This window comes from Bison bison, unplaced genomic scaffold (genome assembly GCF_000754665.1).
Source record: "Bison bison bison isolate TAMUID 2011002044 unplaced genomic scaffold, Bison_UMD1.0 scf7180017864304, whole genome shotgun sequence".
Classification (NCBI taxonomy): domain Eukaryota; kingdom Metazoa; phylum Chordata; class Mammalia; order Artiodactyla; family Bovidae; genus Bison; species Bison bison.
The window spans coordinates 8446177-8462020 of NW_011494876.1; the positions used below are offsets into that span (position 1 = coordinate 8446177).

Genomic DNA, 15844 nt, shown 5'->3' on the forward strand with positions numbered 1-15844 from the left:
GGGGAACACATGTATACCTGTGGCGGATTCATTTTGATATTTGGCAAAACTAATACAATTATGTAAAGTTTAAAAATAAAATTAGAAAAAAAAATGCAAGGTTGGATCTTGTCTTTAAGATTTTGATACTTTGATCATTATAGATGTATCTGCATTAATTTGAATAATTCTTAAAATTAATTATTCAAAACAATGCATAAAATATTATTTATCTTGATTACTGAGTTGTTTGGCACCCCCTTAAAGTTTGCACCCAAGCCGGTGCCTCATTTGCCTCACGCTAGCCCCACCCTGGTGAATCTAACCCACTAATTCCAACACCACCAGCTCAGAGTTTACAACTGGTCACATGAGGTCTGGAGTTAATGGACCATTTTATACCCACATGATCTGGCAAAGGGAATTAATCCTGAGAACCTGAATTCCTGCCTTTTATGTCACTTCACTATCAGCAACTGGGGCCTGACTTCTTTATCTCTAGGTCTCAGTATTCCCATCTGTTAAGTGGGAGTGGCAATCCTTTATCTGCACAGTTTGTTCTGAAGATAGAGTATCATCCTAATAGAATACCCCTAAGGGCCAGACACTGTGCTGAGTCTTCCCTTTAGCTATAAACTCACAAAATCTTTACAGCTCTAACATGTAAGAGCTATAATCATCCCCATTTTCAAAAGTGAGGAAATGGGCACAGAGAGGTTTAGACACTTGCCTGAGGTTGAACAGCTATAAATGAAATGATGCATGCTTTAACCTCCAGCATTCTCAACATGGGGTGATCTCCACCTTTGTGGGAGCATTTGGCAATGTCTGGAGACATGTTTGCTTGTCGTGACTCCGGATGGGGGGGTGTACTACTGCCATCTAGCGGATAGAGGCTAAGAATGCTATTAAACGTCCTATAATGCATGGGGCAGTCCCCACAACACTGAATTTTTTGGCCTCCAATAGCATTAGTACCAAGGGTGAGAATCCTGCTCCACTCTGCTCGCAAGGTCAGGGAGTTATGTGATAATTTAGCACCCAGTGCTCTGAGAAAGGCAGATGGTATGGAGTGGTTGCTGTTATTATTTCTTTTGTCTCAGTGGCCTGGGGTCTCCCTTGGTTATCCAGGGACCTGAGTTACCCAGGCTCAGAACCCTCCCATGGGTGGTAGAGAAGCTAGGCTCCAGAGTCAGTCAGAGGATTATATCATGCATTCAGCAAAGGCTTACCGAGCATCTGCTGCATGCCCAGTCCTGTCCCAGGCAGCAGACACATGAAGGTATCCCTGCCTGTGAGAACTGTCGGGGGTGGGGTGGAGAGACAACAGACAACACGCGCGCTCATAGGTAACAATACATCGTCACAGATACCATGAAGCAAAGACCTGTGTTCCATGAAACAGAATAAGAGGGAAGCTCCTCATGGGCTGAGGGGGGCCAGGGAGAGAACGGCATTTAAGCTGAGACTGAGAAGTAGAAGGAAGGAAGAGCCCTGCAGGTGGAGGGAACAGCTGTGCAAAGGCCCGGCGGCAGGAACTGAAAGCCAGGCAGAGTGAGGGGAGGCCAGCCGGGGAAGAAGAGAATAGAGGATGTGACCTTGAAGGGGTGAGTAGGTAGAAGCCACCACAAGGAGTTTGGTCTTTATGTCAAACAAAGAGCCTTTGAAGGGTTCTAGTCAGAGCACTGACTGCCTTCCGAGAGCAACCTGCTTGAGGTCCAGACACAGCCTGGTGTGGAAGACGCTGTGTGATATCCAAACCAGAGCCTGCTTCACCAGTTGGAAACAAAGATGTGATCTGTCACAATTATGCAACCTTACATAAAATGCACGCTTCCTGCCCCAACCCCCAGGCTGGTTGTGAAACATAATGACTGGAGTAGTCTGCATGCTATACAAGATCATTACTAGGACACACTCTTTATTACACACGGAATGGCATCAGTCACTGGAAACACCTGTTTTGAGTCACGAGGATGTCACCTGCCAAGAGTAAAAACTTTCCCACCGGCGCCTCTTTTCTTTTTTGCTGCTTTTGGATAACTTGACTTGTGACACTTTCACCCCCCCCGGAATCCCCATGTTGCCTTCCTCAAATTCTAAGGCGTCCTTTGTCTCCACTGACTCCCGCCTCACCAGCACCCATGGTGAATGGCCGTGGCTGCCGGTGGTGTCTGGGGCCACGTGTCTCATCCTCTGATCCTCACATCTGCTCATTCACATGACACGTGTGCAAATCTTCAGTAGGGTCTATTGACAAGGACTAGAGCTTAAGTCTTTGAGGGAATCCGATTGTCCCTGCTCAATTAGGATGGCGCTTCCCAACGTGGATGGAGCTCAAGATACTAAAAGGAGTTATGTGAATAAAGGGTTCCATGGACAATAAATTCAGGACATACTGTTCCAACATAGTTAAGCAGCTTTGTTCCAGCTTTGCAGGACTTTTTAGGACATTTAATATGCTAACGTGTATTATAAATCTCCAAGGAGGGATATACACATATTCTTTTTTTTTCAGGAGCATCTATACCCTACTGTTTGGAAGTACAAGGCACAGGAAATGTCATCCATAGCCACTGAATAGCAGAAGGAAGGACACCTCAGAGTGTTCAGTGTGGGTCAGGCCAGTGTCTGCCTTTCTTTCCAGGCTCCAGGCTTCTGGACGAGACAGTCTCAAACTTCCACTTCCCAACACTGGAGCCCAACAGAAGGAAAAGCAGAGGGTCTCTGCTGTGCCTGGTCACCAGTGCAGCTTTGTCACTCCAGCCCCTCATATTTATCAGGAACTCCTGGGGTTGGCTGAGAGTCATCTGAGGCTAAGCTGACCCAGAAGGGCATGTTGGCATGGGCACTGTTTAATCAACTTAAAAGAACAAAGAGCTTTTTAGCACTTTGTCTAATTACTAAACAAGTACATGCTTTTATTTAAAAAAGAAAATTCAAACAGTACCCAAGGGTATACAATAAAACCTGGAAGTTCTCTTTTTCCTCCTCACAGCCCCTGACCTGCAGGTTTCCTATTGAGTTTGGTGTGCCTAGTTTGGTCGGGGAGAATGCTGGTCTGGAGTGAGAATGAGTGGGACCAAATCGCAGCTTTGCCACATGCTAGCTGTGTATCTTCGAACACAAGCCTCAGTGTGCTCACCTGCAAAACGGAGGGACCATGGTAAGGGTCTGGGGGAGCATGTAATGAGATGAAACAGAAGGTACTCAGCGAAGCCCCGCACTTACCCTGATTCAGTTAAATTTGATTCAAGATTTTACTTCCAGATACTTTTTTTAAAAAAGTTCAAGTGCTAATTACAAAAAGGGGTCAAACTCTTCATCTGTTCATCTGATTTTTTTTGACGTCCTATATAGAGAAACCATTATTCAGAGGTTCCTTTATTTTTCAAATTAATATTCAAATTATCAAAGTTAAAAAAGGCAAAAACATTAATTTACTCTCTGATCCTATAGGTTAGGTTATTTTTGATGCTGAGAATGAACACCTTTCCCAGGACACTGGCAGGGTGATTACTGCCTTAGACAATGTCATGCTTATAAGTTCGACATATAAAGGTTTTTTATTTCATTGATAAGTCCAGCTAAGATTGCCAGGTAAAATACATGCTGCCTAACTAAATTTGAATTATCTAAAATTCAAATTGACCTAGTGCTCTGTATTTTTATTTGCTAAGTCTGGCAACTCTATATCCAACAAACTTAAATAATTACCTCTAAGGGGTTATAGACCCATTTACAAACATTTTAAACTTCTTTTATACATCTATTTCCTTGTAAAGTTCTTCAGTTATCTGAATAAAAAAAAGCCACCCTTTTTAACACCAAATAATCCTAATACATTCAACTTATAATACACTGTTAACCCAGAATTCTTATAAATGTTCCAGAACTGTACAGAAACTTAGGAAGGTTTCAAATAAGAGTTACAAATCTAAATACATTCCCTCAATTGCACATTTTATTTTGTAGTTACAAGACTGCCAGTTTAATAGGTTAAAATCTTTCATATGTTACAAGGTCATAAAATACCACATATGTAGAAATTCCTTCTTGAAAGACACAAAAAACTGTACCCACTGAATTCTCAACCTTCCTCTGGTCGGAAGATACCCACTCACCAGGGAGGACAATCACCACCGGCTTTTCACCAGAGATTCAACCAGGCTTAAGGTCCGGACTGTGGCCAGTGGGGAGATTAACATCCCCACCAGTTCAGGAAGTCATTATTTCCTTCCACATATTCAACACTTTGGGATTATCTCCCTAGAACGCCTGGGTGTGCTTGGCTAGTGATTTGGCCAGGATGCTGACTGGATGCATGTTGGTGATACCTGCACGCTCTTCCCTGTGACTATGATCACACGCCCATCACTTCAAGAAGGAGTGGTCTGGAGATCCCAACACTGCCTTCAATTTATTACTTCCTCTCTTCACAGAAGACTTTTCCATGACAAAGTCTGCAAATCCCACCTAGGTTTATAAATTGACTGGATTTTGTACTTTTTTGTTTTTCAGATCTTCTCATCTTCCTGCCCAAATCTCTAAAAGCCATTTTGTTGTTGTTGTTTAGTCGCTAAGTCGGGTCCAACTCTCTGCAACCCCATGGATTGTAGCCTGCCAGACTCCTCTGTCCATGGATTTTCCCAGGCAAAATTACTGGAGTGGGTTGCCTTTTCCTTCTCCAGGGGATCTTCCTGACCCAGGGATCCAACCCACATCTCTTGCATGGCAGGCAGATTCTTTATCGGTGGGAAGACACCAGGGAAGCCCCAAGAGCCATTTTACTTGGACTGAAATCCTACAGTTCTTGCAAAACCTTCCTTTCACAGGGCCACACAACTCTCACAAACATTAACTAATATCAGATTGAATCATGGCTCTCCCCAAAGGCTTAACTCTGTCCTTTCAGTCCAAAGACTGACCCATCCCAGCAGATCGTGCAACTGCTTTTCTGGCAATACACTGCTAGTATTTGGTGTGTTAAATTGTATATAGCAAAACTTGCCTTAAAAATTATGTTATTCAAACCAGACTTGACTTTAATTTCGCCCATCAGAGTTGTTGGCGAGCTGGAATCTGGGTGTGTCCAGGGACAGCTAACTGCCAAATCCCCAAACCTGGCAGAATTCCCCACTGTCTCCTGCCTCCTTGACCTCCCACCCACACACAGAAGGCTCCACACCCCAGGTGCTCTCTGGGGTGGACCATTTCCGAGTTCATCAGTTTCCAGGAGAAGGGATATGGTATGTGATCACAGCAGAAAGGACCAGATGTCAGGGCTGGCTTCCTGCTGGGTTAAGAGTGACTGCAGAGACTGATGCCTAGATTAAGCGGACCAGTTTCCTCATCTGAGTGACAAAAACAGGGGATCCTAAAAACTAGCTCATTTCCTTCATTCCCTTGGGGAATGAAACGCGTGATCTTCAGTTCCTCAGAGAAGTGAAAGCAGCAACAAGGAATCCAGTAATTCTTGTTATCAGCAAGCTTTACAAGTCAGCAGAGTCTGAGCAGGTGGCTCAGAGCCCGCTCTCCAGACACTGCTACCCTCTCTCCAAGCCCTGAAGTCAGAGGAGCCACGATGCCTCTGCCGCTGGCCTGCCTGCTGCTTCTCCTCCTCTCCACCCACAGTGCCCTGGCCCTCAAGATCTGCTCCTTCAATGTGAGGTCCTTTGGGGAATCCAAGAAGGCAAACTGTAATGCCATGGATGTCATTGTGAAGGTAAGCCCATCTTCCTGTTAGAAGGACTGCTGGATACCCCTCACGCTTTCTCTAAAGCTTTCGGACTTTTAAGAGACTCAAGAGTTGTTTAACTGAAGTTAGCCCCTAGGGTGAAGGAAGCTTGTGCACTCTCTCCCTCCCCTCCACTCCTCTCCCTTTCTTTTTCCTTCTCTCCCCCTACAGCCATCAATCTTTTTCCAATTCCCAAGTCTAATCTTTCTCCCCACTTAGCTAAGACTTCCCTTGGGTAATCTGATCAATGTCTTGAGACTGTTCACATTCTTCTCGTGTCAGTTGATTCTCTTTATCCTATGCTGGCTGCTGCTGCTGCTAAGTCGCTTCAGTCACGTCCGACTCTGTGTGACCCCATAGACAGCAGCCCACCAGGCTCCCCCGTCCCTGGGATTCTCCAGGCAAGAACACTGGAATGGCTTGCCATTTCCTTCTCCAATGCATGAAAGTGAAAAGTCAAAGTGAAAGTCGCTCAGTCGTGTCTGACTCTTAGCGACCCCATGGACTGCAGCCTACCAGGCTCCTCCGTCCATGGGATTTTCCAGGCAAGAGTACTGGAGTGGGGTGTCATTGCCTTCTCCACTTTATCCTCTAGGTTAATTTATTTTTGATGCTGGGGCTGAAACCCTTCCCAAGACTCTGGGTTTTATTATCTTAGAAAGCCCAGAGACACCACGTTTTGGTGGGAGCACCAGGGGCCCTGGGCTCACCTTTCACCAGGCAGCCAGGTGCACCAGCTCTGCCAGTCCCTTCTCCCTGAGCCCCTCAGTGCCTTTCAGTAAGATGGTCCTCACACAACCTGGCCAGCATGCAGGGTTACTGGGAAAGTGTAATGAGTCCACGGTGAGAGCTCACACTGACAGAGCCTTTGCAGAGCCCACTCTGTGCCAGTCACTGTATTAGGCATTTTATATTAAGACAACTTATTTAACTTAAGCCATGATCACATCTGTCACGTCTTCATAAACACTATCACCTCCTCACCTACAATTTCTTCCCCATCAGTTTTTTTTTGTAAAATAACATCTTAATTTTTTAAATTAGGACTGTAATTTTTTAAATTACAAACTTATATTTTACAAATTAATTTTATTACACTAAAAATAGTCAATATGGACTATTTTGAAAATACAGAAACATATAAAGAAGTATCCTATCACTTGAAGGTAACAGTTGTTGGCACTTGGGTAACTTTGTTGCGGATGTTTTTCTATCCAAAAATAATACATAAACATGCATCTATTTTGCAGCATGGAGATACCCTATTCTGCTTTTATATAAGAAGCATTTCATACATTGTTAATATTCTTTTAAAACACAACTTTTAATGCCTTATGCTGCGTTTCCAACGTGTTTCATTCAACGCTTCTCTATCTGGGGATGCTTAGGATATTTCCAGTTTTTCTGTTGCAATACATCTTCCTCTTTGATCTGCATAAGTAATAATAAGGGCTTCCCAGATGGCTCAGTAGTAAAGAATCCATCTGCCAAGAAGCAGATGTGGGTTCAATTCCTGGGTCAGGAAGATCCCCAAGAGAAAGAAATAGCAACTCACTCCAGTATTCTTGCCTGGGAAATCCCGTACAGTAATAATAATAATAACAACATTTTGTTGTTTGCCTCCTACATGGCTGGCCCTGTTCTAAGTATTCATTTATCCTCCAACAATCCTGTGAGGGAATGACTATTATTATGCCAATTTACAGATAAGGAAACAGATGCAGAGTAGTAGCAGGAACTTTTTTACAGTGGAAGACATTCCTCAAAGTGAGAAAACTAGATCAAAGTATTAATACATTTCCCTGGTGGCTCAGATGGTAAAGAATCTGCCCACAGTACAGAAGATGCAGGTTCGATCCCTAGGTTGGGAAGATCTCCTGAAGACGGGATCTTCTACCCACTCCAGTATTCTTGCCTGGAAAATTCCATGGACAGAAGAGCCTAGAGGGCTACACTCAATGGGGTCGCAGAGTCAGACACAACTGAGTGACTAACATTTTCTTTGACTTTTCATATACATATTCTAAAGTGCTTTCCAGAAAGATCTGACAGTGGTTAAGTGACTAAATCAGGAGGCTGGCTGGGAGAACAGCACCCAGCTCTCTTTGGTGAACCCTACAAGTCTGACGCCATGATATGCAAGCCTGTTGATGGAAGGATGCAGACTCTGACATAGTCTCACTCCTCTGTCACTACACTGGTATATCTTCAGCCCCTGGCACTTTTTAATGGCACCAGGCCAGTGTCAGTGGCCCTCTCTGCTCTGCCCTTTATAGAGAGGAAACTAGAATATATATGTGCTCTGGAAATAGGACCAGTGGCATAATCCCCCTGCTCCGTGTTTCTGGAACTGATGTGAAAAGACAAAATGAATACTGAGGATGCTCTGTCCTTGACAACCAAATTCCAGCCCACTAGAATTCCATACAAAAGAAGATCCCAGTGGCCTCCAGTGGGGTTGACACCCTGGTCCTCAGCTTACTGCTCATTCTGAAGGGGACCCTCCTGTATTCTTTACCCACTGAGTTCTTCTTTTTTCTTTTTTTAGCCACTCCCTATGGCAGGCATTTGGGATCTTAGTTCCCTGACAAGGGGTCGAACCTGTGACCCCCGCAGAGGAAGCCCAGAGTTCTAACCACTAGACCACCAGGAAAGTCCCCACACTGAATTATTTCTTGCCTCTCAGGGCTTGTTCAAAAGTATCCTCCATGGAGCCTTCCCTGATCCTCTGGGCAGATGTAACTAATTATTCCTCAACACTCTCATAGGCCTGACTTTTATTTAGCACAACTGTCTTTGGTCTCTCACTGTAGCTAGTTCTTTCCATTTGTCTTTTTCACTGATAACGAGTCTTTGAGGGAGGGAGTACATTTTAATAGTACAGCATGGTGGGAAAAGGCAATGGCACCCCACTCCAGTACTCTTGCCTGGAAAATCCCATGGACGGAGGAGCCTGGTAGGCTGCAGTCCATGGGGGTCCCTAAGAGTCGGACACGACTGAGCGACTTCACTTTTACTTTTCACTTTCATGCATTGGAGAAGGAAATGGCAACCCACTCCAGTGTTCTTGCCTGGAGAATCCCAGGGACGGGGGAGCCTGGTGGGCTGCCGTCTATGGGGTGGCACAGAGTAAGACACAACTGAAGGGACTTAGCAGCAGCAGCAGCAGCAGCACGGTGGGCTTTGCAGTCATGTGAACCTGACTTCACATCCTACTCTTATCACCTATACTGGCTTCACAACTTTAGTCTTTCAGTCACTCTGAGCTTGGTTTCCTCCTATGCTTAATGAGTTCAGAATCATAGCTGTCTCAGAGCTGGTGAGGCTCTGAGTAGGCTCACAATAAATGTTAACTCTTACAATTATTATAATTGTACTTCTTCATTTCTGCAGTATCCAGCCTGGTATTCTTTACTTACTAAGGCCATAATAGATATATTTATTATTATTATTACTGTAATTATTCAAACAAAGCCAACTTGCAGGACTTACAGGGATCATGCGCTTTTGGTCTGGATTCTGGTTGCCTAGGTTCACATTCTGGCTCAGCCACTTTCTAGCTGGGTGATTCTGGATAGTATCTCAGCTTTCCCAGAAAGAACCTCAGGCTCTTTGTCTTCACAATGTATATCATAATAGTACTTACCTCAGTGAGTGAGTGAAGTCGCTCAGTCGTGTCCGACTCTTTGTGACCCCATGGACTGTAGCCTACCATGCTCAGGGCGTCTATCATTTATTTCAGAGAAGAGGATAGTTAATTTAACAAAGCACCCAATCTGATACTTAAAACATAGTAAATGCCCCCCAAATAATAAATCAATCTATCTAATCAAAAAATGGGCAATCTAAACAGATATTTCTCTAAAGAAGACGTACAGATGGCCAATGTTGCTAATTATTAGAGAAATGCAAATCAAAACTACAGTCACTCTAGTCAGAATGGCCATCATTAAAAGGTAAACAAATAGCAAATGCTAGAAAGGATGTGGAGAAAAGGGAACCCTCTGACATTGTTGGTGGCTCAGATGGTAAAGAATCTGCCTGCAGTGCGGGAGACCCAGGCTTAATCCCAGGGTTCGATCCCCTGGAGAAGGGAATGGCAACCCCCTCCAGTATTCTTGCCTAGAGAATTTCATGGATAGAGGAACCTGCTGGGCTGCAGCCCATGGGGTAGCAAAGAGTGGTACACGGCTGAGCGACTACAACTTTCACTTTCATATGTATAACTGACTCGCTGCTCTGTACAGCAGAAATTAACACCACACTGTAAATCAACTACAATGAAAAAAGAGTAAGTGCCCAATAAAAGGTTTCATTATTTGTAGTAAATGGCCTCACACCCCCGGGGAATTCTCTCTCTGCAGGTCATCAAACGCTGTGATATCATACTCCTGATGGAAATCAAGGACAGCAGCAACAGGATCTGCCCCACACTGATGGAGAAGCTAAACGGGTAAAGATGGGGCCCCGGACCCTCTGCCGGCTCAAAGCCAAGTGCAAGGATCTGAAAATCCCCTGGGAACTGAAACTAGTGTAGCACCAGCACTGGCCCAGACCACCAGGTCACGTGGCCCACGCTGCCCAGGCTTTCAACTGTATTAACTGCGGCCCTGAGAGTTTTCAACCAGCTAGTTCTAATATGATAAAACAAAAGAGGGAAATGGGTGAGGAATCAGGACTGAGAGAAATGAAACAGACTAGAAGCTGAGCTGAAGTACTGTTACAAAGAAAAGACTGAGTGCAAATATGAAAACATGATATGCCCACGGGCTGGAATATTACACTGCGATTAAAAGTCATGGTTACTACAGAGTAGGTTAGAGCTAAACATTCCAGCATGGAAAGATGGCTACAATACATGGCAAAAAGCAAGTCCAGAACTATACATAGAAGAGCCCATTTTAGTAATCACACTACATCACACATGAATAAGGGTGTGGTGGAGTTTGCATGGGCATAAAAGAAAGACAGGAAGGATGTGCTCAACTGTTAAGAGTGGTTACTTCCTGGGCGTGGTGGGTATGACTGGAGAACCACTTGGAAGGGGGCTATGAAGAAATGGGAAACATTTGCTTTTTATTTTATATACCTCTGTCAGTTCAGTTCAGTTCAGTCACTCAGTTGTGTCTGGCTCTTTGCAACCCCATGGACATATACCCCATGGACATAAACCTCTGTACGATTTGAGTATTTTACAAAGTCTGAATTTGATGATTTGATTTGAATTTTTGAGTATTTTACAAAAAGTCTTAAGCCTGAGAGAAACAGCCTTCGATGCTCTCCTTCACAGAGCGAGGCCCCTGGGCTGATGGCAACCACCCCTCTCTGGGCCTCAGTTTCTCATCTGAGAGTCCAGACTTGGAGCAAAGCATCTCCTTTTTAGCCTCACAGGTCTGCTCTTGACAATGACAGAGGGGATGAAGCCCAGGCACTAGGCACCTCCACTCAGCTCAGACCACGTGGGCTTGGATTCTGGCTTGGCTATGATCTTGGGCAAGTTACTGAACCTCATTGTACCTCATTTTCCCCATCTATAAATAAAGCTAATAATAGAACTCATCTTCCTGGGATGTGGTGATAATTAAACCAAATCATTCATGTAAATGGCTAAGCTGTGCCTGGTATGGAGCAGTGGCAACTAAGTGCTGGGATGTTCATCACTAGTAGAAGTAAGGGGATGCGTGTAATGGCAAGTGATGATCCAGAGGCCCGCAGGAAACAGCGACTGATGACCACAACCGCACCATACAGGCCAGGCATCCCGTCAATCCGTTTGTGTGTGCTGTCTCATTCGCTCCTCACAACAGCTCTGTGGAGCAGGTTCTCCCACTTCTTCCCTTATAGCTGAGGGACAGAGGCACAGACAGCCAGGATCTGCCAGGTAATCCAGCCAATAAATGGCCAAACCCACCTTTGTGCCTGGGTGGTGTCTGAGTCCAAGCCAGTGCTCTGGTCTGAGTCCCCTCAACCTTCTTTGAAGTGGCCCGGGCCAGTGTTCAGAAGTATGAGGGACCGAGGGGACGGGGGTTACAGGCACCACCTGCAGCTGGTCTGGATTAAGCCCTCCCACCCTCGGTGGTCTCAGTTCTCCCCACCCTCCCTAGACTGTGCTGTGGACTCCAAGCAGAGCCAGGCCTGTGTGTCTCCTAATTCTCTGTAAGCCAGGAAGGGCCTTCGTCACTTCATAGCCGAGTCATTGCAAGCAGTTTGCCAACCCAGGACTTGGCAGGCTAGATTTAGAACAGAGCCAGTCTTTCCAAATTGGAAGCCCAGCGGAATCCACTGTCTGCGCTCCTGGGGCCCCCATAGCCAGATGTGCCTTAGAATATTAATTTCCAGGAATTTCTGCGGGCTCTAAGTTGGCCCCTAAAAGCCCCCTCTAGTTTCTCCCAATGGAACCTGAGAATATGCCACAGCTTAGACATACCCCAGATCTTCTAGAGGGATGGTGAAGTAGACTCTGCCCAGGGTGGAGTTATCAGCAGGTTTGGCACACACATGTGAGTCAAGTCTTCCTGATAAGGGTGAGGCAGAGGATCAATGGGACTTTATGACTGTATCCTCAGTCCCCAGAACAGAAACAATAGCCATTTGGAATCACAGTTTCAGGACTTGTGAAAAAAATGCCTGGGGGGTTTCAGAGCAGAAAAGAAATGTCCAAAAAAAATCTTAGTAGGTCAGCCATAAAAAGGAACGCGTTTGAGTCAGTTCTTATCAGGTGGATGAACCTGGAACCTATTATACAGAGTGAAGTGAGTCAGGAAGAGAAAGATGAATACCGTATTCTAATACATATATACAGAATCTAGAAAATTTACTTACAGGGCAACAATGGAGAAACAGACATAGAGAATAGATTTACGGACATGGGGAGAGGGGAGGAGAGGGTGAGATGTAAGGAAAGAGAAAAAAGGAAACTTACGATAGCCAATGGGAATTTGCTGTATGGCTCAGGAAACTCAAACAGGGGCTCTGTATCAACCTAGAGGGGTGGAAGACAGGAGGGAGCTTCAAAAGGGAGGGGATATATGTCTAACTAAGGCTGATTAATGTTGAGGTTTGACAGAAAACAGCAAAATTCTATAAAGCAATTATTTTTCAATTAAAAAAATAAATATAATTTACAAAAAGTCTTAGTAGGAATCCTGCATATGATAAATGCTCAGGAGTAACCCGGTGAAGTTAATTCTACCAGGAAGCATGAGATGCAGTCCAGCCACAGGCCAGAACAACCTTCGGGGCTGACTACGGCCTGAATCTTCTATGGTCTCAGTGAAGTCCTGTACCTGTCTTCAGGTACAGGACAAAGCAGGTGGATTTGGGGGTGAGCAGGATCTCAATTCAAATCCCAGCTCTGCACTTGCAAACTATAAAAGTGGAGTAATAATAGTACTCCTCTTATCAGGACAAGAAATAATGGCAGGTGTCACATTCCCAGTAAGTGGTGGCCCTTTTTATGAGACTCAAAGGTTATAATGAACAGAAGCCCTTCTACATGATGCCATTGGGCATACGGAAGCTGACTGGAGGGAGCGGAACCTAGGCAGAGAGAAACGTTTGTTTTTTAAGATGCAATGTAAAATCTTTTTGTTTTCCAGAAATTCAAGAAAAGGCATAACATACAACTATGTGATTAGCTCTCGCCTTGGAAGAAACACATATAAAGAACAGTATGCCTTTTTCTATAAGTAAGTATAAATTATGCTTCCCGGAACATGGTTTACTTATCAATATGACCATGAATGGAATAAAAATCTTTTCCTCAAAACCAAATTTAGATGTCAAACCAGCTCTCAGTACTGATCAAATTACTGAGCTGTTAAAAGTGGGGCTGATGGAAAGGATAATATTAACTCTTCAAAACTAATTTGCTGGATGACTTGGTGACCTGGTCAGGAAAGTCAAAGAGTTCTTTATCCCCCATGGTCAAGTCCTGGCAGGGGATGGAAACATGAATTGCCCAGCATGGCTGCTCTGGGACATCACATTCTCATTTTCTTCCTACTAATAATCTCTGCTGAGTCTGACCTTTAAGTTTTGAGCTCCCCAGATACTCAGTTCCCCAAGGGCTCTGGCCCTTGTGGAGACTGACTGAGCCTTGTCCTCAGGTAAAAGATCCCTTTCGGCACTCAACTCTGCAGGGGAGGCCAATAAAGCTGTGGGAACATTCATCTCTGCTTCTTCAAAGAAGTAAGAAGAAAGCCAACTCATCTTGGAGGACTGTCTTTTTTTCTTTTTTCTTCCAGAGAAAAGCTAGTGTCTGTAAAACAAAGCTACCTCTACCACGACTATCAGGCTGGAGACGCAGATGTGTTTTCCAGGGAACCCTTTGTGGTCTGGTTCCAGTCACCCTACACCGGTGAGACCTACAGGCCCCTCTCACTCCTCACTTCCCCAGAGAGCCCATGAATGGGCAGCAGCCCTGAGTTGTGAGCTGTGATCCCAGGGTTTATGCAGCATCTTTAGGGAGGCATTTCGCTTGAGATGACCATTAGGGGTTCCTAACACTTGAATGCGGAGGACACAGTATAGTTTGATGACACCAGGCTGGCTGCTTAGAATGCCACAGCTCAAGACTTCCTTGTCCTAGAAGCCACTTTCTGGAATCAATAATAACCTTACTCTTACCTGGTAAGAGTAACCTTTGGAGCGTTTGGGCTGATGGCAATTATTTAGAAAAATCCCCCAGTCCCAATCAAGGACAGCTGCTCCTTCATTTGAAAAATCTGAACACTGGCCAACGAAGATGATCTCCCAACCTAGAGCCACACTGCCCCTCCAGTGATCACAGAGCCATCTCCCCCACAGACTGGGGGAAGAAGCACCCTGATTTCTGACAACAATAGTACTTGTATTAGTCACTAACAATTATTCATCTGTGATGAATGCCAGGTTCCTCTCATCTTTGCAACACCCAAAAAGATAGCAACTAGGACTGTCTAGCTTTACGACGGAGGAAGTTGAGGTTCAAATAGATGGAGTCACACACCCAAGCTCATCCAGCAGTTATTGAAGTGGACAAGCCAGGGCTGTAACACAAACTTCCATCTCAGGAGCCCACGCTTTTAACCACCATGCAATACTCAACAGAAAGTCAAGAATTACTTTGATTTGTAGACTGGAACTATAGAGAATCAGATCTTTTTTTCAATACCCACTACATGGGTACTGGACAAGACAGAAAAGGTCCCTGTCCTTGTGCAGCAGGGGAGACAGATAATAACTAAATAGTCAGAGCTGTACATATGAACATCTATATCTACATCACACAAATATTAACATCTTCAACTATGAAGTTAACTATTTCTGCACAGGGTTAATAGCTCAGAACAGAGTATTTTAGGAAAACAAACATGGAAGAACAGCAGGAGATTTTTCAGCAGGAAACAAACAAAAAACTGAGAAGGAGGTGAGGGCTACTGAGGAACCAGAAGTGCCTTTCAGAGAGGACATTCAATAATCGTTTTTGTCACGCACGTGATTCACATTCAGCTGATCTGGCAGCGTTAGGAGAGGCCCTTCCCACCAAACGATTCTTCTTTGAGAGAGTACTCAACCTTCGTGAACTGCCGAACAGACCTGTTTGTCTGGAGCTTCTACCCTTCCCTACTACCCTCGCCCCACAACACCCACCCGCACTGGGATGGCATTCCTCTGCCATGTTTGGAGTTTTCTCTCCATCTGAACAAGCAAATGTTTTTATGTCACCTCTGTTTGGGATTAAAGAGGAAGGAGTTCGCCATTTATCTATCTTTTCTTCCTTCATTTATTCTCTCAATCATTCATTCATGAGTTCAATCAACAAACATTTCTGAGCACCTCCAACGTGCCAGGCATGGTGCTAGGTTCTGGAGCCAAGAGGGTGAACAAGAAGATAAGCCTGCCCTCAGAGAACTTAGGTTCCAGTGGGCTAAGCAGGTAATTTCAGAGCATGAAGGCAGTAAGCAGGGCTTACTGAATAGCAGGGTAAGGGGCCACCTTAGACAGGGCAACTGGGGGACACCTCCCCGGAGGTGACAATGGCTCTGACCAGAAGAAGCCAGTCACAGATTGCTGGTGGAAAGGCATTCTGGCGGCAGGGCACAGTGAGCACCCAAGCTCAGGAGGAGGAAAGGAGTTGGGATGTTC

General features: G+C 44.9%; 2 protein-coding genes across 2 annotated transcripts in view; one reads left to right on the top strand and one right to left on the bottom strand.

Moving 5' to 3' along the window:
* Positions 1 to 4173, bottom strand: part of ABHD6 (abhydrolase domain containing 6) — a 68951-nt gene extending 64778 nt beyond the window's left edge. The window contains exon 1 of the mRNA XM_010851609.1: positions 4104 to 4173. The gene's annotated coding sequence lies outside the window, so the exon portion shown is untranslated. The remainder of the gene's footprint in view (positions 1 to 4103) is intronic.
* Positions 4174 to 5201: 1028 nt separating this feature from the next.
* Positions 5202 to 15844, top strand: part of DNASE1L3 (deoxyribonuclease I-like 3) — a 21070-nt gene continuing 10427 nt past the window's right edge. Inside the window, exons 1-4 of the mRNA XM_010851612.1 lie at positions 5202 to 5704; positions 10081 to 10169; positions 13315 to 13404; positions 13963 to 14075. Coding sequence (XP_010849914.1) covers positions 5564 to 5704; positions 10081 to 10169; positions 13315 to 13404; positions 13963 to 14075 — 433 coding nt within the window. The 5' untranslated portion in view covers positions 5202 to 5563. The remainder of the gene's footprint in view (positions 5705 to 10080; positions 10170 to 13314; positions 13405 to 13962; positions 14076 to 15844) is intronic.